Here is a 19,281-nt window from a genome sequence, read left to right as displayed (position 1 = left end):
AAATAATACATTTATTACTTTTGTCTTCATCATTGTGTCTGTAGATAGAAAGTGTGGGTAAAAAACAAACCCCAAAGCCAACCTATAGCTGGCTTTGGGTTACAAAAAGAAATAAAATTCATGCCAAAACAACAAAGCTGTGAAAAGGGTGTGGCCTTCAATAGCTTGGGTGAAGAAAGTTGTGAAGTTAAGAAAACAGCCAAAAAATGATTGCAATGATGTTAGTAATGGCTGTCTGGATTATTAACATTTACATCACTGTAGCCATTTGTTGGCCTCCACTTTAGTTTCACAACTTTTTTACTTATATAGGCTATTGAAGGCTGCATCCTTTTCCACAGGTTGGCAGTTTTTGTGTGGATAGTATTAACTGCATGGTTTTTAGAAGTAGCACAACAACTTGCTAAATCTGGTGTAACAGTGAGATATAAACTATCGTTAATTAAATGTCAGCATGGCAATTGTACCAATGAAATTACAGTATTGCCCAAGCGTAACATTGCACTTGCTTGCACTTTGCTCAATATTTTAAAAATCACTAATTAAGGGGAGTGGCAACTGTTTCGCTTGTGAGACAGCGTGGCAGCTGTTTCCCTCACACGAATCGCAAGTGAAACTGTTGTCACGCCCCTTAATTAGCGATTTTTAAATCTTGAGCAAAGTTGCGTGTGCGAGCGAGTACGACGTTGCACTTGGCAGTACCGTTTGTGATTGAAATTGTCTAGCTGTTATTTGTTTCCAACCTATGAAGCAATAACTGGATAGCTGAATATGTGTGCTATTTATGGACTTATCTTTGTCCCCTTTGTGTCCTGTTTCTCTTCACTGACAGCTCACAGTACTAGTGTCAATTCGCAGTAGCATGTGATGGCTTCTACTGGGTACTGATGGTCTATTCAAGTTCAGCAAATAACAAGAATGGTTTTAAATCTTTCTCAGAACACCCAGAATGCTTGTGCACAATTTCTAAAGACTGGAAAAGGTGCCAAATTCTTAATGTTCATCAGACAAGGAGTGTTGTAACAGAAGTATTATGCGTGCCACTCCGTGTACCATCCCATACCTGGGTTTTATAAATTTACTGTATGATGTCACAGTGATAAATCATTTGACTTTTGGCTTATTGTCATTTCAAATGAAAAGATAGCTCTTTGATGTACATTACATTTTGTACTGTAGATTGTACTAACTGTGGCGATCGCATTTATTGTTGAAGCATTTGTACTCAAGATTGATTTAGCTCGTCAAGAAGCTAGTAAACATGCTGATGTAAATGGTATGTTTGTTAATTGTGTAGCAGAACTTTTTAATGCTCATTGTTTCAATGCTGTAAATCATAAGGACTTACATATATCTGTATGTGATCAGATATAATCGTCTTCCAAATGCAAAATACAAACTCACTTTTTACCTCAATTGTATTGCTTCACTCCTAGTGTACTAGTTTATTCTCTGCTAGTGTAACACTGATAGATCCTGCACAGCAACTTTTCTAAGGAATTGTAAGAAAAGATTTTGCATGTTCAAGTGGCCATCTGAAGCCAGTATCTTTCTTAATTAAGTTGACAGTGTTAGTAGAGCAAATTAGGAATGTAAACTTGACCTTTGTAATTACCCCTTTATTAACTGCTATCCTGATCCTACCCGTCATCTACCATACATACATTATATTTCCATCATTAGTAACATGAGTCCTACTCATGATCATCACCTAATCATATTGTTTTACTGAATTCAAATGTGACCAAGTTCTTTGTTTCAATGTGAACTATTTTTATATGCAGTTTCAGATCAATATAATATTAATGAGCGGTATGCAGAAAGGCACCAAGTGCCTGTAAGTGAAAGAGAACTCAAAAGGATAGAAAAAGGCCAAGTGAAATCATTATGGTTTTCTCCACCATTTCCTCCTCCGTATTGGCCATGGGAATTACCACCTGCCTTCAGAAAACGAGTTACTGTGAGCAAAGTATATAAGATTAACAGGTTTTGTTATGTACAGGTGTATGTGTGTAGAGAGATATACCACTGGAGTTCGCAGGTAGTAGGAGACGTACTAAAGAAGATGTCCAGAAGCAACTTTATGAAGATCAGTTGGAAGTATGTATAGTTAATTGTATGCTTTTATATCAGAGGAAGTTGGACACGATGTAAGCGCTTCTGAAATTTATTAATTGCATATTTCTAATATGTGACGAGGAGGAAGTGATAGAAGAAATGTTTAGCAATATCCACACCATGTTACCTTGTGCTTCTTAAGATGAACAGCAAATTCTTACTGCAAGGCAAGTGTGCGAGTTTCTAATTCTATGTTTGATTCTCTGTGACACCAAGCTAGCAGTGTCCGCTTTTCTTTTTCAACATCCTGGGAGGCTATGTTAGTATGCACATTGCTTTCATCGACAATTATTGTGCTAAAATACTTATAAGATAAGGTGTTCCTATAGTATTACACGTCGATTCCATCTTCAAACGCTTACACACGTGATCCCCATAGATTTCAACAGTGATTTGTGTGCCTGGAGTAGTGGGGTTGAATGGGGTAGACCAGCTGAATAGACTGAACTTGAAGTGTACTCTCGAGTGGTATTTGTGACAACTTTGGTGAGCACTTGGTTAACCTTTCAATACAAAATGTATGTGCTCACGTGTGCATGTCCAACCTCCTCTGCTTGTGTATTGTGTGGAGTAAATTTATGTGGGTTGGCATTAATTAGAAACAATTAACATTAAGCATAGCCATGAAATAAAGGGATCACACCTATACCTACAGCTATATTAGTACACATTTACTTCCTACTTCAGTCACATGCAGCTTGGATATATGTATATAGTCAGGGATACTTCTAGAAAACTAACTGACCAGTTTCCATTTCCAAAGTAGAAGAGCAGCTGCTTTACTTATGCAGATCATAGCCATGGGAAGCCTTAATAATACACTTCATAATTGTAAGGTGTTGAGGTTACAGTGTATTATTTAAATGCGTTGGCATGAAAAAATTGCAAAACCTGCTTTTAAGCAAGCAGAGATAAATAATTTCAGTAACTAGGTTGTGGTAATATAACATCTTACAGTACAGTAGTACTGTATAGTAGGGATCATGTAGAACTGGGCTTTTCCAGCCTAATATATCATCCTAAAACCAGCCTCAATTTCCCTTCATGATAATTTGGCAGTATTGGTTAGGCATGAAAATGTCTTCAGACCAACCATAAATCCTTCCAAAATATTTCTATGGAATTTTTTTAATTTTCTATTTGACATAATTTTGTTCTGACTAACTGATGCCTTCAGCCAAGCATAACTTGACAATGAATATAGCTATGGGCTTGACTTCTTCACTGTTTGACATCGTTTTGTCCCAAAATGTGCCTTTTCACCAACTGCAGTGTGTACAATACATCCATCATGACTTTCCTTTGTCCCCAGTTCTTTTCTCTGACAATGCAAGGTGCTCATTTATTTGCGATAATGCATTAATGACTTCTTGCTCATAATTTATTTTAGTATGCACTGCTCAACTTTTTTGTGCTGGTACATTTGTTTGTCATGTATTTAAGTTCAACTGGTTGTCCCAGATGACAGGTATTGGATAATAACTCATTTTTACCAAAGTAGAACAGGCGCATGCTGATTAGTTGGCATGGTTTAATCACTTGCATTTCTTAATGCACTACTTTGTTGTGTAAGTTCTTTGTACTAAGATATTTCATTTTATGAACACTGTTAACCCTTTAAGGACCGCTGCCGTAATATTACGTCCAAAGTAAGTATTGCTCGAAAGCCCAGCGCCATAATATTACGTCCAAGATTATTGGCAGTAAGCAAAGAGCTATAATTGTGCAACAAATGAAGCTATTGGATTGAAATAGGGGCCATTGTATTCGCCATTCATTGGCGATTCGTTTGATATATAAGACCAACTTATCACACAAAATTAAGCCTGTGTAAAATTCCTAACAAAGTATAAACATTTAATATTTACACAACAATAAAACTAACCTTGTAGAAATTGCTCCATAACTTTGGCTGTGTTCATTGTATTAACTTCAAATAAAGCTCAGAGTGCTCACTATTTAAAGGCGAATAATTTGATATACAAGATCATGTGATGTGGTTTTTAAAAACTAAAATGGTGGACTTTTTTATTGATTGTGTCACGAAGAAATCAATCTCGTGCAGGTGTTTGAAACTCACCTTAGTGCTTCTAAGGCATTGGTTCTACACTTTGGTAAGTTAGATAATGTTGTTTATTATTGTCAGGAGAGTCTTTTAGTATAATTTGTTATACAATTGAGCACTTGTAGGGGCTTTGTCAATGCTATAAACTTATTATATTTTTTTAGAACACTAAATGTGCAATAATCATAAAACGTGTGGGCTTTCAAGGTAGACTATGCGCACAATTCTTGGTCCTTAAAGGGTTAATTGTTTGTTTCTCATGTATTTGAATTCAACTGACTGTGCCAGACAATGGGTGGATAGAAAATTGTTCTTAACAAAGTAGAACAGTCATATGCTGATTAGTTGGCATGGTGTATTTGTTTTCATTTCTTAATACACTGCTTTGTTGTGTAAGTTCTTTGTACTAAGGTATTTTATTCTATGAACACTGTTAATTGTTGTAGAATATCAGTACACCAATCTATATGCAAAATTACAGTGTATGTTCAACAAAAAAAAAATTGATGGTGTCTTTGTGATTGACTTCCCATGGCTACGTCAATTCATCATTATGAAATTCTATAAAAAGAACACAAACAAGTATAAGAAAAATCAAGTAAAGTAGGGATCAACTAGAATATAGTGCACCTATAAAAAGTACTGAAACAAGCTTGAGTTAGTATATTATGACAGCAAATTATTGTAACACAAAAAGAAGATATTACTCTAGTTTAAAATTCCTAATGTTTTCTTATACTTGTAACTATTTATTTTTACTGTGCAAAAAAATGACTGTTCTTGGGTGTGTGATCCATGATAGAACAATGTTTTATTTTAAACTCCACTGCTGAAAACCAGACTAACAAATTACTGGACCCTTATAGTTTCAACACAAGTAACTAAACTAAATATCAAAGTCCTGTGGGAGCATTTTTAACTTACTGTTTATCATTATTATTATTATTATATATTATTATATATTATAATGTGCAGAACCTCAAAAAGAGTGTGTGGCACAACATTACAAGTGGGTGAGTTGTGGGGAAGGGGGGTGTGACATATTACAAAACAGTTCGTACATACAGTCATGTTATTATAAGCGTTCTTTTGAAGTGATCTAGAGTTCGAAAGTTAATGGTTTGCTATCAAGAAGCTTTACCTATTAGTATACTTTCTTCAGTGAAACAAGCTCCATCAAGGCCGTTATCTTAAATGCTGGGAAGAAATGCTTCAACTATTCCCAGTACATATAGTGTATAGTATCACTATCCCCACAAATACTTATAGAAGCTACAACTTTTGCTCTATTGTGCAGAAAACCATGGCACATATGGTACGCGTTAAAATAAAGTTAACGTAGCGTAGCATAACATAGTGGTAATTGTAGTTGTAGCTTAACCATAGCAACAGTACAATGTATCGTAGTACGACATTGTACTACAACATTTAGTTTTTTGTTGTTTTAAAAAAAATATTTGAATCACATCAGACAATTAGAAAATAATAAAACAAATGAACAATTAGTCATCATTTGTGATTCCACCATAATTAATAATTATCCCTTTAAGGGCCGCTGCCATAATATTACGTCCAAATATAAGCTTACGTGAAATTAAAGCACAGCAACGTAATATTACATCCAAGTGTATAGGATGTAAACAAAAAACTGTAACTCCACAGTGATTAAAGTTATGAGCTTGAAACAAAGGCCATTATATTTTCCATTAATATACAATTCGTTTGATAATGCCAATATACAGTATTACATGAAACTACGCTAGAAAGAACTATGCAGTATTACATGAAACTACGCTAGAAAGAACTAGCCTTCTAGTTTTAAGTATATTATATTTACACAATAATAAAACTAAATCCGTCCATAACTTTCACCTTGTTGCTTGTGTTGAGCTGACATAAACTTTATGGTGCTCTTCATTTAGAGATGCATCTAATGATATATACAAGATCACGTGATGGCATTCTTTAAAAAGAGTAAATCGATGGCTTGTAACAGATCGCATTGCGAAGAAGACAGATTGTCACTGGTGTTAACAAATCGTTTTGTTAGTTGAAAATGGTAAGTTCTACACACTTATAACTTAGATAGTTCTGCTTATTATTGATAGGTGAATCTGTACTACAGTTTGTATAAGCCCTTACTACTTCCTGGGGATTTGGTGACGCTACAAACTTGCTAAGTAATAGAATGCACAAATTTTCACAAAACTTGCGAATTTTCAGGGTAGGCACTGCATAAATTACTGCGGTCCTTAAGGGTTTTAATTAGTTAGTACAAACAAACAAAAGCTTGTAATCATTAGTCCATTAAATGGGACTCCTCTATTACTAGGTCCATCAGGGGAGGAGCTCTATCAAAGTGACCAGATGACAACCGGGCACCACAGATACAGGCGATAGCTGAGCACAGCAGAGAAAAGGATAAACAACAGTGAAGCCATCCCAGAGTAGCAGAATACATGCACTTAGAAGATAACAGAGAAGCCAGATGCTTGAAAAAGATAGTGGCTTCATGAGCCAACCCCTGAGTGGCTGACAATACAAGTGGAGTGAACAAGGCATGTTCCACCTCATGATCCGTTGGCCATAAGCATGGCATTTGAAATTTTTGTGCTTTTTGTAAGCAGCAGAGAGTGAGGAACACTTATTGGGGATGCATGAGGATCGAAAACCCTGACATCCACAAAACATTTCTCTGATTAATCACCCCAAAAGCCATTCATTGCAACATTCAGACAAGCACCATCCTGAGTATTGGAAGTAGCAAAGGGGTACTCATCAAGATTACAAACAAGTTGTAGCTCTGGTTCAACAATGACCTGAGAGCAAACTTTGGTCAATAGAGAAGCAGTAAGGTCCCTGATATCATTGTGCTGCAGTGAAGGGAGTCCACCTTTCGGGCACGATAATAAGTGGTCTACAGAAAATGGGACTCCGCAAGCACAAAGTGAAGGTGCCCTAAGAGGTGACCATCCATAACATAAGGCAAGGACATCTAGGAAAGCAGACTTATGCAAGGCAAAACCATGCTCTTGCAGAGGTAGGGCATTCAACCAACTAGAGGCCCCTTTTACTGAGATAAATACTAAGGTAAAGTCCACAGCACACTGTAATTAAACATCAAAATTCTCATGCATAGATGAAAATAGAGAAGAGTACTCCTCGGCCTTAGCCTTACCAATCGAAGATTTCCTATGCAGTTGAGTGGAAGAAACCTCAGCAAAGTGGAGAGAACAATTAGAAATAAAATTGTAGAGAGGCTCACAGGTGTTTTGAGAAGCAACCAACTCAGTGTCACAGAGAGCAGAAGGTTCAGATAAGCCAAGACCACCCCAACGAGAGGCGAGAAAGAACAGCTTATGCATCAAATCAGATGGAGGTGAGTGACCAGTTATAGTGGGAACAAAAACCTGGCTAATAACATTGTCAAGTGGCTGTAGGCAAGAGGAGATGCCAGACACAGTGCGACAAATAAGCAACCACCGACTAGAAAGACCATGAGTAAAGGCACAGTAGGCAGCGTGAGGTTGAGTCTCAACGATCTTAGATAACCATTTCACATTACCAGACCAGACTCGAACCTTCTTAGAGACAGAGTTCTGGATGTAAGAAGTGATACCAATTGCAGCCCCAAGGTAACTAGTCACATTGACACCAGAACCGGCAAACAATTATTTGGTATCAGGCAGAAGGTTCTCCTCAGTAACTAGCCAGGTCTTCGAAGTGTTAACAAAATAACCAAAAGAAGGACCTACACAGCAAAGGTGCTGCCACCACTGGTACAAACTGCCAAGCTTATCACAGGCACATGCACTACAACATTTAGTGCAAGGTAGTATGATGGAAACTACAATCATGCTACGACATGTTTTTGATGGGTAGGAAGCAATTAGCTAGCTGATTATTGTATGTTTAGCTATGTAGCTAGTTACTCTATTCTTGCTACACTATATTGTTTCTCCCTACACGGGTGTTTGGCGATCTTCACTTGGCACTAACTCCGGCTACGGCAGGACATCAGAAACTATCAGATGTTCTTGTATGAGCTACTAGCCACAATTTCAGAGTAAGTATAAACTAATGTGTGTGTGTTATGTGTTTGTTACACAGGTGTCTTCAAGCTGAATCCCTTCGGGAATCCTCAAGCAATCACTATTTTTGCTGATAACACACGTTTTATAAACTTTTATATAATTAACGATTATAATTAATTAATTAATAAACTTGCTCCATGTTGCAATATTTTGTTGTAGTTAGCTTGCTGCTTACATACATAAGTTGCATAATTATATACACTTACTTGGCTAGTTAGCACAGTGAGGTTATAGCTCAGCACTGAGCTCAGCACACATACAGCTTGTAAAACAGCACTTGTACTGTAAGGTCTTAATAAATAAATCTATATATATATATATATAAAGCTGTCTGTCTGTCTATCCATCTGTCTTCAATGCCGCTAACTCGACAAGCAAAGCACGTATCGAGACGGGACTTTGACAAACTAAGTGTGCTCATCATCTGGTAACTCCAAGTTTGTTGTTACAAATTGCTACCTGCTTCTGTTAGTTCTCTATAAAGCATTGAAGGCATTGGTGTAGCAGAAAACTTGTGCCACATTCCTGTCTAAACCACGAACAAACAGCCAAAGCGTTAGCACATAAAACTTTTAACCCAAAGGTCCAGGGTTTGATTCCAGCCCATAACAACTTTTTTTCCCTCTTCTACCTTTTCATGACACACTTTTTCATATATCAACTATTGACGATGATTACTCAACAATTTGTGCACATATCAACATGACTCACACATGAAATGAAACTCCCACCATCTGACTATGTTGCAAAGTTTATTGCAAGCTTCTACGTACATTCCTTTGTCCACTACAGCATGTTGAAGGCCATGATGTAGAGAAAGCTTCAGCTGCATTCCATTGCTAACCACACGATAAACAACTCAGCTGGTAAAGCACCTCCCTGTGGTCACTGTGTTGTGTAGGGTGTGGGTTCGAATCCTGCCGGTGACAAAAACTTTTTCGTTTTATGCACCTTTTTGGTGCATACTTTTTCTAACTCCAACTTTTTTTTCATAGTAAGTTCATAGCATCCTGCTACATACAGCACATATGGACTGTTGGAAAAGTTATAGTCTACAGTAGCACATTTGATAGGTATAGGGTAGGCATGGGCAAGCCAATTGGGTATGCATGTTTGTTTGTCTGTGTGATTGTCCCATATGTTCTATTAGAGTAAGTGTCTTCTCTTTATAACTCCAATTCTTTGTGATGTGTACTTGTGTATTAAGTTAATTTTGCTCAAACTTTCAGTTGCTTGCAGTTAGCTACACCTGCTTCAAATACTGTTGACCACATTATTACAGTGCCTGCATGATAGGATAGCACAATTTGCACATGTCTTGATAATTATTGGTTTAGCTTACATCTACTGTTTAATTAACTCCATGTTCACATCACTTTAACTATTAGGCTTGTATGATGGCATTTACGATAATCACCATGCATACTACTCAGTTTAGGACATGATCAGGATAAAATTGAACGTATTCAAAGGAGGGCCACAAAACTGGTTCCATGTATAAGATATCTTACTTACCAGCAGAGATTAAAAGCACTCGGTTTACAGTATAGACGTTTGCGAGGAGACATGATCACAGTTTATAATATCTTTCATCACAATTATGATCTAGATGTAAATAAATTTTTCTCTTCTCCAACTTATAATACCACCAGAGGCCACCCCTTCAAGATATTTAAGCAACATATATCTCATGATGTACAAGCTCACTCATTTAGTCAACAGATTGTAAATTCCTGGAATGAGCTCCCTACTGAACTGGTCACTGCACCCACCTTAAGTGCTTTCAAGATTCGATAGTTTTCTTTGAAATATTTTTTATAATACAATCATAGTTGTATCATAACTTTACAGGCTTCAGCCTTCTTTTTATTTCCTGTAAATAATAATGACAATGCTCTTTAATGCTTTATTCCTAAAGCACTGATTCATATTACTGTGGTTAATATGAAATGGTCCTGCACGTAGGGCAGGTACCATGAATATAGGTATAGGGCAGGCCAATTGGTTTGTCTGTTTGTCTAGTGCACAGCAAGTGACTTCTTTTTGTAACTCCAATTCTTTGTGATGTTATACAATGCCTAAATTATAGCGAGGAAGTGTGTACCTGTGTATTATGCTCAAACCTTTGCTTGCAGAATAGCTACTGCTATAATACTCTTTGTTGACCACGATATTACAGTGCCTGCATGATAGGACTAAAGGTGTACCGATGTAGGATTTTTTACTGTCTCGATGACCGATGTATATTTTACAGATTAAGCCGATAAACATCATCCGATCCGATATATCAAGTACACATATGATGAGCGTTGACATACTGATGAACAACTTCTTATATTATGCATTTTACACTGTATAAGATGGCATATACAAAAATCAAAGCAATAAAAAAATTATAATGTCTGTAAGTGATTCAAGTGAATGCCCAAGTCATGTCAATTGATGAACTAAATGCTACCGAATCTTTGAACAAGTGGTAGGTTGTATCGAATAAGTAATAATGATTCTGCCATATTGGGATTTAATCTACTCCTTCTATCATTGTAAACCAATCCAGCACCAGAAAATAGCCGTTCAGAAGGCACGCTTGTAGGTGGTGCACTTAAATACCTCTGGGCTATTTTTGCTAACACAGGAAAGCGTTGGTGGTGGCATTTCCACCACTTAAGTGGATTACCAGTTTTAAAATCCAACAGTGGCTCACAAAGGTATTGATCAACTTCGTTCTCTGAACTATCACTGGCAACATCAGTGGGGTTACTAGCTTTGGAAAGAATTTCAGACAAGCATCCCCAAAGCCTACTTTCTTTAGCAGTATCTACAGCAACTCTTTTAGCAGTAGGAGGCTCTAGACTTAGAGGTTCTTGAACTAGTTCATACCACTCTTTGTACTTCTCCTGCAACAAAGCCTTAACGTCTTGATATGAGGAACTGAAAGATTTATCCTTGAATCTATGATGGTGGCTAATGCAAGACAATCTGTTGTTTCAATATCGCTATATCGTCTTTGCAAAGAGTTAAGCATTTCTGCCTTCATTCTACGCACACCACTGTCATCATCGTGTTCTTTTAAAGTTTTCTGCAAAGCACATACCAATGGTATAATAAGTGAGATAGTAGCTTCATCTTTAGAAATACATTTTGTAATTTCTTCAACAGGCTTTAAAACTTTCACCACTTTGTTAGCTGTGTCTAACTGTGATGCTGTCAAGAGAGGAATGGAACCATCTACACCATAAGCGGCTAGAGCAACCTTTTGCTCTATGATGAACTCCAACATATACAATGAGGTATTCCAGCGTGTGGGTTCATCTTGTTTCAAGTGATGCTGTGGCAGATCAAGCCTTTGCTGAATTGCTTTCAACTTGTCATATGCGATAGTGGAACGTTTGAAATGCCCCACGATAGTGCGACAAACAGCTAATAGATCACTGACAGCTCTTTGACTAATCACTCCATCTTTCACAACTAATTGAAGGGTATGAGCAAAACAGCCATAGCTGTTAAGGTCTGCATCTCTCATAGCCTTCTCCATATTTGATGCGTTATCACGCAGAACAAGATGAACATGTTCTTTGTTTATATTCCAATTTGATAACATTTCTTTAAACTTTTCACAGATATAAACTCCTGTGTGGGAACCCTCCAAAGTCAAAACATGGAGAACAGCCGATACCTTTTCAAAATCTGCTGATATCCAATGAGCTGTCAAGCTCAATAAAGATTCACCTGCTATGCTACAACTCCAAATGTCAGTTGTAAAGCTGTAATATCTAGCAAAGTTATCTGATTCAGGATAAAGTTTCTTTTCTACCCCAGTTTTCATGTCAGCCAGAATACTGGGAATAATAGTTTCTGCAAAATACTTTCTGCTTGGGATTTTGTATTGGGGTTGTAATGTTTCAACAAACCTCACAAAACCGGTATCTTCCACCATTGAAATTGGCTGGTTATCCAGTGCAATCATCTCCCCTAGTTTTTTGTGTAGCTGTTTAGCCCTTGGGTGGTTGATATCCCATGGTTTAGAGCAATCTTCTGTCTTTTGTAAGGTAAGTTGGCCCAAACCAGCAATACCACTAGCTTTAGCTCTTTCTTTTATCGCAGCATCCCTTTCTTTCTCTTTGTCTTTCTTCATGTCTGTTAGTTGGGCATATTCTCTCGAGTGATGCGACCTTAAATGATGAACAAGATTACTGGTGTTGTAAGACTTTGCATTATTACCACCACGAGCAACCAGTTCTAAGCATTTGTTACACCTAGCATACTTGGAATCTTCTGAAATAACAAAGAAAGCCCACACTGGAGATCTCCAGACAGGGCGGAGTGGCCGGAGCCGTGACGACTGACCCCGACTGTGATGATTCACCTAATGATGATGTTAGACTTAACGACGATGTCTAATCAGGTGGTTCCGGCGAAAGTGAGTTATCTCGTGACTCAGGCGATGAAGCCATGCTTCACTTGTTTATTCATGCTATAACGTGCTATACGCATTAAATAGAAGATGTGCTATATACGCATGCGCCTTCATATCGGGTTTATCTGTACAATTATACGCTTATTTCCGATACCCGATATGGCTAAATTTACCAATATCGACAGCCGATATTGTAGCCGATCCGATTATCGGTACACCTTTAGATAGGACAGTACCACATAATTTGCACATGTCTTGATAACTATTGGTTTAGCTTAATGACATACAATTCTGCTGTTTAGTTAATCCCATGTTCACATTATTAGGCTTGCTAGTGTGAAAATGTAAAATGGTCCTGCACTTAAGGTAGGTGCCAATACTAGTAAGTAAATGAATAAAAGTAAAATAGACAAAGGCCTAGAGCTACAATTAATTCTAGGACACTATTCAGTCTACAGTCAGATATACTGTAGATATTGCCATTTTTGGAATAAATAGGGTACACGCTATAAAGTTTTTTAAACGAGTACTCAGAAGAATTAAGTTCAAGACATGCACGGTGATAACATGGCAGTACGTAGTGGGGTCAGTAGGCCACTGCGGAGTCCTTGTGATCGAGATGAACTACTGGAAGGCCTTGTCATTATATACATCATTGTACAGTCCATAGTTGAGTCCTCCTGAGTCTTCATCATCATACAATCCACACTGCATACTTGGCTGAATTGTAGCTACGTAGGGGCTTGTTTATACAAGCATAAGTTGCTACAAATTGCAGTATGTGCAATTAACTGACAAGCATACAGTCAGTCACGGGGAGCTCCCTGGGAAAGTCCCAGTATTGGTACAAGCAAAGTAAACAGTAACAAGGACAGCTTGTACCCAGTGATGTCGCCAGGAAACTACAACACGGGTAAGCTATGGCTGTTGTATAAACTGAGTGTAATAAGAATTTTATGATGGTTACAGCAAGATATTGAAAAGAAAAACATTTATTGCTAATTAGCTTATAGCTAATCTCCCCAGTGTTGTAGTTCACTTTAATCACACTTTGTAGAAAATAGTTAATGCCCCAACACCTTCACTGCATGATCAATCTGAAATGTAAAAGGCAGCAATACGTGACTATATTAAAACGTAGAACACTAATCAGAGCTAGGTGTCCTGAACTGAAGCCGTGAGAAGTTGCCTCAACTGATGTAGAGTCCTAACGCCATAACACTTGTCCCAGTATACTGCCACCGGCTATGCACGTAGCTATAGCTGCCTCCAGATAAACTTCTCAGTCTTCCTACAGAATGGAAAAGGTAATAATGTTATCTCAGTACATAGTTATAGTACAATATAAATTAGAACAGCTAGCGGCTATATAGGGACAGAATTTATGCATCATAATACCTATTGTAGTTAGGCGTAGTAGTAGTACAAAGTTTATTACTGTGTAGTACTGTCAATTTCATGTCCATTGAAAACTTCCGTGCTGCATTACAAACTATTACGTCAATACGTAGTAGGCGTGCATGCTTATAATGCACACGATAGTTGTATTTGCACTGTAAAATATCGTAGTGAATGTATTTTTTGTGAATATTGTAGGTGTACTCCTTACTCTCATGATCTGAAATGGCAAATAGTATGGCAGAGAATTGCATTAGACCTGGATATTTGTACAATAGCCAGCAACTTGAATACTTCTTTAGTTACAATCCAAAGAATATGCACTCTATTTGAACAAACAGGAAATGTGGACCCAAAAGTAAAAGAGCATGCAGGATTTATTGTCGATGAAAGCTGTATTACACTGTATCTACTGTGTTTGAAAACAAAAATTACTACTTGAAAGAAATAGTACTTGAAGTGTATGAATGCACAGGTAGAAAAGTTTCTCTGTCTACAATTTGCAGAATAATCCACAAGAATGGTCTGACCAGGAAAAAAATACTATGTATTGCTACACTAAGAAATGCAAAGTTTGGAGGTGATTATGTGGCTGAAATATTGATGTACAATGTGAACATGTTTGTGGTTGTTGATGAAACTGGAAAAGATAAGCATGATTCAATTAGAAGGTATGGATATGCAGTACAAGGTACAACACCACAATCAATACTCCAACTTTCAAGGGGAGATAGGATATCAACTGTTGCTGCTATTTCTTGCACTGGATTAGTGAGTTTTGATCCATTCACTGAAACTGTACAAGGTGATGAAGTTTAGATTTTTTCAAGGCACCCTCATTCCAAATGTGAAGCCATACAATGGAGCAAATGACAATTCGGTTTTAATTATGGATAACTGTTCCATACACTACAATGAAGAGGTGTTAGATGTACTCAATGAAGTGGAATATTTGTAATTTTCTTTCTTCCCCATAGCCCAGATTATTACCCTATTGAACTTACTTTTAGTTATGTTAAAAAAAAAGTTATTCAAGAACATGAAGAAATTATCCAAGCTGCTGACAACTATTAGACATCATTAAATCTGCATTTGACAATATCACACCAACACAATGTAAACACTGGATTTAAAGTTGTGGTTATATGTAATCAATGTGTTAGTATCTATGTGACTGACTATTAATATTTTTTGATGTTATCAAACAGCTTGCCTTGCAGTTCGTCGTATTGTTCCTTCGATATGGTCCCGCTCTCCATCAATCGATGCCACTTTTTTAGTTGTTCAACACACTGGCTTCGTTAGGAGTACTCTCTTTGCTGGAGACAGTATCTCCTGGTCTGAAACACGTTTAACAGACTGTACCTCACTACCAGACCTGTTCTCCTTATCAGCAACTTTAGTATTGAAAAATCTACCTGCAGGAGGCTCATCTAGAGATTGGTGCTTTTCCATTTGCACCATGTTCGCCCAGGCAAGGAGTCAAACACTTCTTCAACTTTACTCATTTTCTTCTGAAGGGCATTTTCGAGTCTTGATCTACCTGCCTTTGCACTTGGTTCAGCAGTACCATCACCATCATGTGGTCTTTTGCTAGCCTTAGAATTAGGAAAGAATGGATCATAGCACCACAGTAAGATTTTTTTTTCTTTCATGGACTTGTTTCATTTCTAATACATCGTCGTCATCATTAAGAAACCTTTTCCCCCTCGATACCATATCCAGGTTCATAATAGCCCAACTGGATATTACTGTTGGGCGACTTCAGCCTACTTGTTTTGATAGTTCTTCTACTGTAACAAAGTCTGAAAAACCACGGAGTTTCTTTATGACACCTTCACTTTTCATGTACAAATTGATAGAATACGTCTGGAAATATTAACAACTCAAGTGGTGATAAAACAGTCTCCTACTAACCTCACTATCAGTCACCCTAGACATATGCTCAGGGAGAGGTTCAGGGGACTCATTGTCGGACTCTACTTCTGGTGCCACAGAGTTATCTCGAGACCTACTCCCTCCTACTGACTGTAGTACATAGCGTAGCCGACTGTAGTACCGTAGCCAACTGTAGTATGTAGCCGACCGTAGCCATAGCCGACTGTAGTACGGCTACGGCTATGTTAACTTTATTTTGACGCGTACTGTAATTGCCTGAAATTTTCCTTGAGTACAGCTAAAGTATCTAGCTGCATTTTGAAAGTTAATCAGTGCATGGGCTCAAGTGTTACATTATTTTGTTTGCTGGCATGTAAAATGTGTGGAAATGGTACCTTTTCCGGTCACAAATGTGAAGGGCTTCATGTTTACGTTAAACTTCTCAAGCTGAATAAAGTACAGTGTATTGATAGATATTCAAGTTTGCCCATGACTATACCATTACGGCTTTCTTACCCAAGAATATCACTCAAAAACCAGCCTCACTTTTCCTTCATAACAGCTTGGCAGTATTGGCTAGGCATAACCAAGACCATAAATGTCTTCAGAGCAACCCCAAACCCTTCTATGATTTAACTGAATTTTCTGGTAACTGACTGATGTCTCCATCCAACTATGAATTAGGCTATGGGTTGATTTCTTCATTATTTGACATCATTTCAGCCCTAGACATGCCTTTTTGCCAACCGCAGCAACTACAATGCACGTATCATGGACGTACCTTTGTGTCCGATTTCTTTCTCACCTACTGTGTAGGTAAACTAAAATAATTTCAACTTTTGGTTCGAGAACTAGAACTAAACCAAAATCTTTGAAACTTTTAGTTCAAGAACTAGAAGTTTCTCAAGCAATCCTACATAAAAGAGCATTGTACACTATAACCACTTAGTACTTTCTTTGAAGATGACGATGCCTGCAAGTGCTACCATAAAAATCATTTAGCATTAATTCTGCGGATTTCGCATTCTTTATGCTATTTAAGCTCAGTTATATTAGAACTTTTGCCATTTGTGTACAATGGCAAGTGGAAGTTGTGCTGGACCAGGTGGAAGACCCAAGTCAAGTATAGTGTGGAACAATTTCACATATGATAAGATCAAAGACAAAAGTGTGTGTACTGTGAAAAGCACTGATGGTTTGATTGGTGGTAAAGAATTTAAAGAACAATATCCTACAGTACTAGAACTAATACTAACTAAAAATATGGTGGAATTGGGGTACCAGAACTAAAACTAACTAAAACTATTGTACTAGAACTGAAATTAACTAAAACTGTAGTTGACTATGGGTACTAGAACTAGAACTATAGTAAAATGAAGTTGCTGTACTAAAACAACACTATGTGTATGTTAGGATACTGCCATACTATAACAATGGGAGCTAGGTGATTTATGAATGAACTAGTAATAAACATGTACAATATGTAGTGCTGTACTTTTGAGAAAACTGTTCCAATTATTCATAGAAGCTATGATGACTCCTTCCAATAGTACCAGGGTGCAACACAATGTAACAATATTACTAATAACTGAACTGCATGTTGCACATTTTATTCACACATTGAATAAAGTATCATACATCATGTTGATCCTACCCTAGCCAATCTAGCAATATCTATACTGCTCTTCTGTCCTATTACCTACTGTATCGTGTGATTTAGATTCTAGGCTAAAAGAGTTGTTTGTAAAGGGTGCACACACAGAAAGAGACAAGTTGTGGGCAGAAAAACAAAAGTATACCACTGCTTGAACTTGTAGATAGCCGCATATTTCTAGAGCTATTAATGCAATAACAATTTGCAGAGACTACATGTTGTTGCAAGCAGCAGTATTGTTAACATGATGGTAGCCCACATTACTACAACCATCATAGCTAAGTGGAGGTGGGGCATGTGTTATATACAATTCATATTTCTACTTGGTATTTCATATGATTATAATTATACTGTACTTGAGCTCAGTACTAGTTAGTAGACATTAAAATATTGCTTAATTTCAAGGTTATGAACTTTTGTTTTGTATGAGCTCCTGCATTTGTGTTTCTTGAGCTCTTTGAAGGCAAAGTATGCATTCTCAACTTTTCTAAACCACAACGGATTTCATGATATTTGAGACACATGAGAAATGCCAAAATAGAAACTGCAGGCAACATGCAACACATGTCCTACTTCCTATGGATCTAGTGTATATCACCAAAAATAGTGGCATAGACATAAGAAAAATTAATGGTTGAATTTAGTAGGTATATGGGCCTAATCTTGTGTCAAATAGTGTATTCATCTTCTTTTCTTAATTTAGCAATGGATTGCAGATGATGTTAAAATTGAAAAATCTCCTAATTATAGTTATAATCAATTACCGACTAAATCTTCACTTGGATTATTACAACGATTGAAGGACAAGATCACTGGGTTTATTGTGTATGTATTTGATTGAGTGTAAATATGAATTTTATTTAGACATGTAGTCTTTTATTTTGACTAATATACAGCTTTTTTAAGTTGTTCAGAATTATTTTTTTAACTTGTACAAGTTTTATTACCATAAATGTTATAAAAAATATTATTGCAGTATTAACCAGTGCTGGTGGCAGTACAGTTAATTGTGAGTTGGAGTTATTTATGGGGGCTAAAAAAGGAGGCTAGTTGTGGCCAATAAGCGAGTTGTAAATGACTTTGGCTAGTTGAAAATAGTGTTGCACTGATGATTGGATCGGTTATTGGAAAACCATATATTGGCTGCCAATATTCCGATAACCGATATTGGATAATATTTTCAAACCGATAAACGTAGTTGATCCAATATAGCACAACATGTCTATTTTGGAGCAATTTTTACTAAAAATTAGTTTTTGGAAGGACCAATTGACCTTTTTTATAGTGGTAGCATTACTACAACAGCTGACTGTACACTGAAACAGTAGTAACAATGTTGTAATGCAGGAAAACAATTGTAAACATCATTTGGTGCACATCAGCATGTGTTTCTAAATGCATACACATACCTATATCTGCTGCTTTTTTTCATCATGGTGCTGATCCAGTACCAATATACAAAACACAAAACCTCATATTGGTGCAACACTAGTTGGTATTGGTGATTGGGCAATTATAAAACTTGAGACAAAAGTTGTCAGCTGCACCACAGAAAAGTATGAACTCGAAATGTTACCTATGTGTTTTACATCTTAACTCTTGTATAATGTACTAGAGGGATTTGACTAGAGGTCCAAGCCATTTTCAAAAATTTTTC

General features: G+C 37.1%; 1 protein-coding gene and 1 long non-coding RNA gene across 6 annotated transcripts in view; both read left to right on the top strand.

Annotated features, from left to right (window-relative positions):
• Positions 1–18,611, top strand: part of LOC136242102 (two pore channel protein 1-like) — a 97,196-nt gene extending 78,585 nt beyond the window's left edge. For 4 of the 5 annotated variants that reach the window (XM_066033489.1, XM_066033488.1, XM_066033491.1 and 1 more), the window contains 4 exons: positions 1,180–1,276; positions 1,785–1,960; positions 2,017–2,100; positions 18,328–18,611. In XM_066033489.1, the coding sequence (XP_065889561.1) occupies positions 1,180–1,276; positions 1,785–1,960; positions 2,017–2,100; positions 18,328–18,465 (495 nt within the window). In that variant the 3' untranslated portion in view covers positions 18,466–18,611. The other variant, XM_066033490.1, reaches the window with a different exon arrangement.
• Positions 6,041–8,461, top strand: LOC136243035 (uncharacterized). Its single transcript, XR_010694717.1, has 3 exons — positions 6,041–7,273; positions 7,323–8,249; positions 8,294–8,461. It is a non-coding gene; the product is annotated as an uncharacterized lncRNA (long non-coding RNA).
• Positions 18,612–19,281: the final 670 nt, after the last annotated feature.

This window comes from Dysidea avara, chromosome 13, assembly GCF_963678975.1.
Source record: "Dysidea avara chromosome 13, odDysAvar1.4, whole genome shotgun sequence".
NCBI lineage: Eukaryota > Metazoa > Porifera > Demospongiae > Dictyoceratida > Dysideidae > Dysidea > Dysidea avara.
The sequence above is the reverse complement of the archived record's forward strand: the minus strand, read 5'-3'. Positions and strand labels throughout refer to the sequence as shown.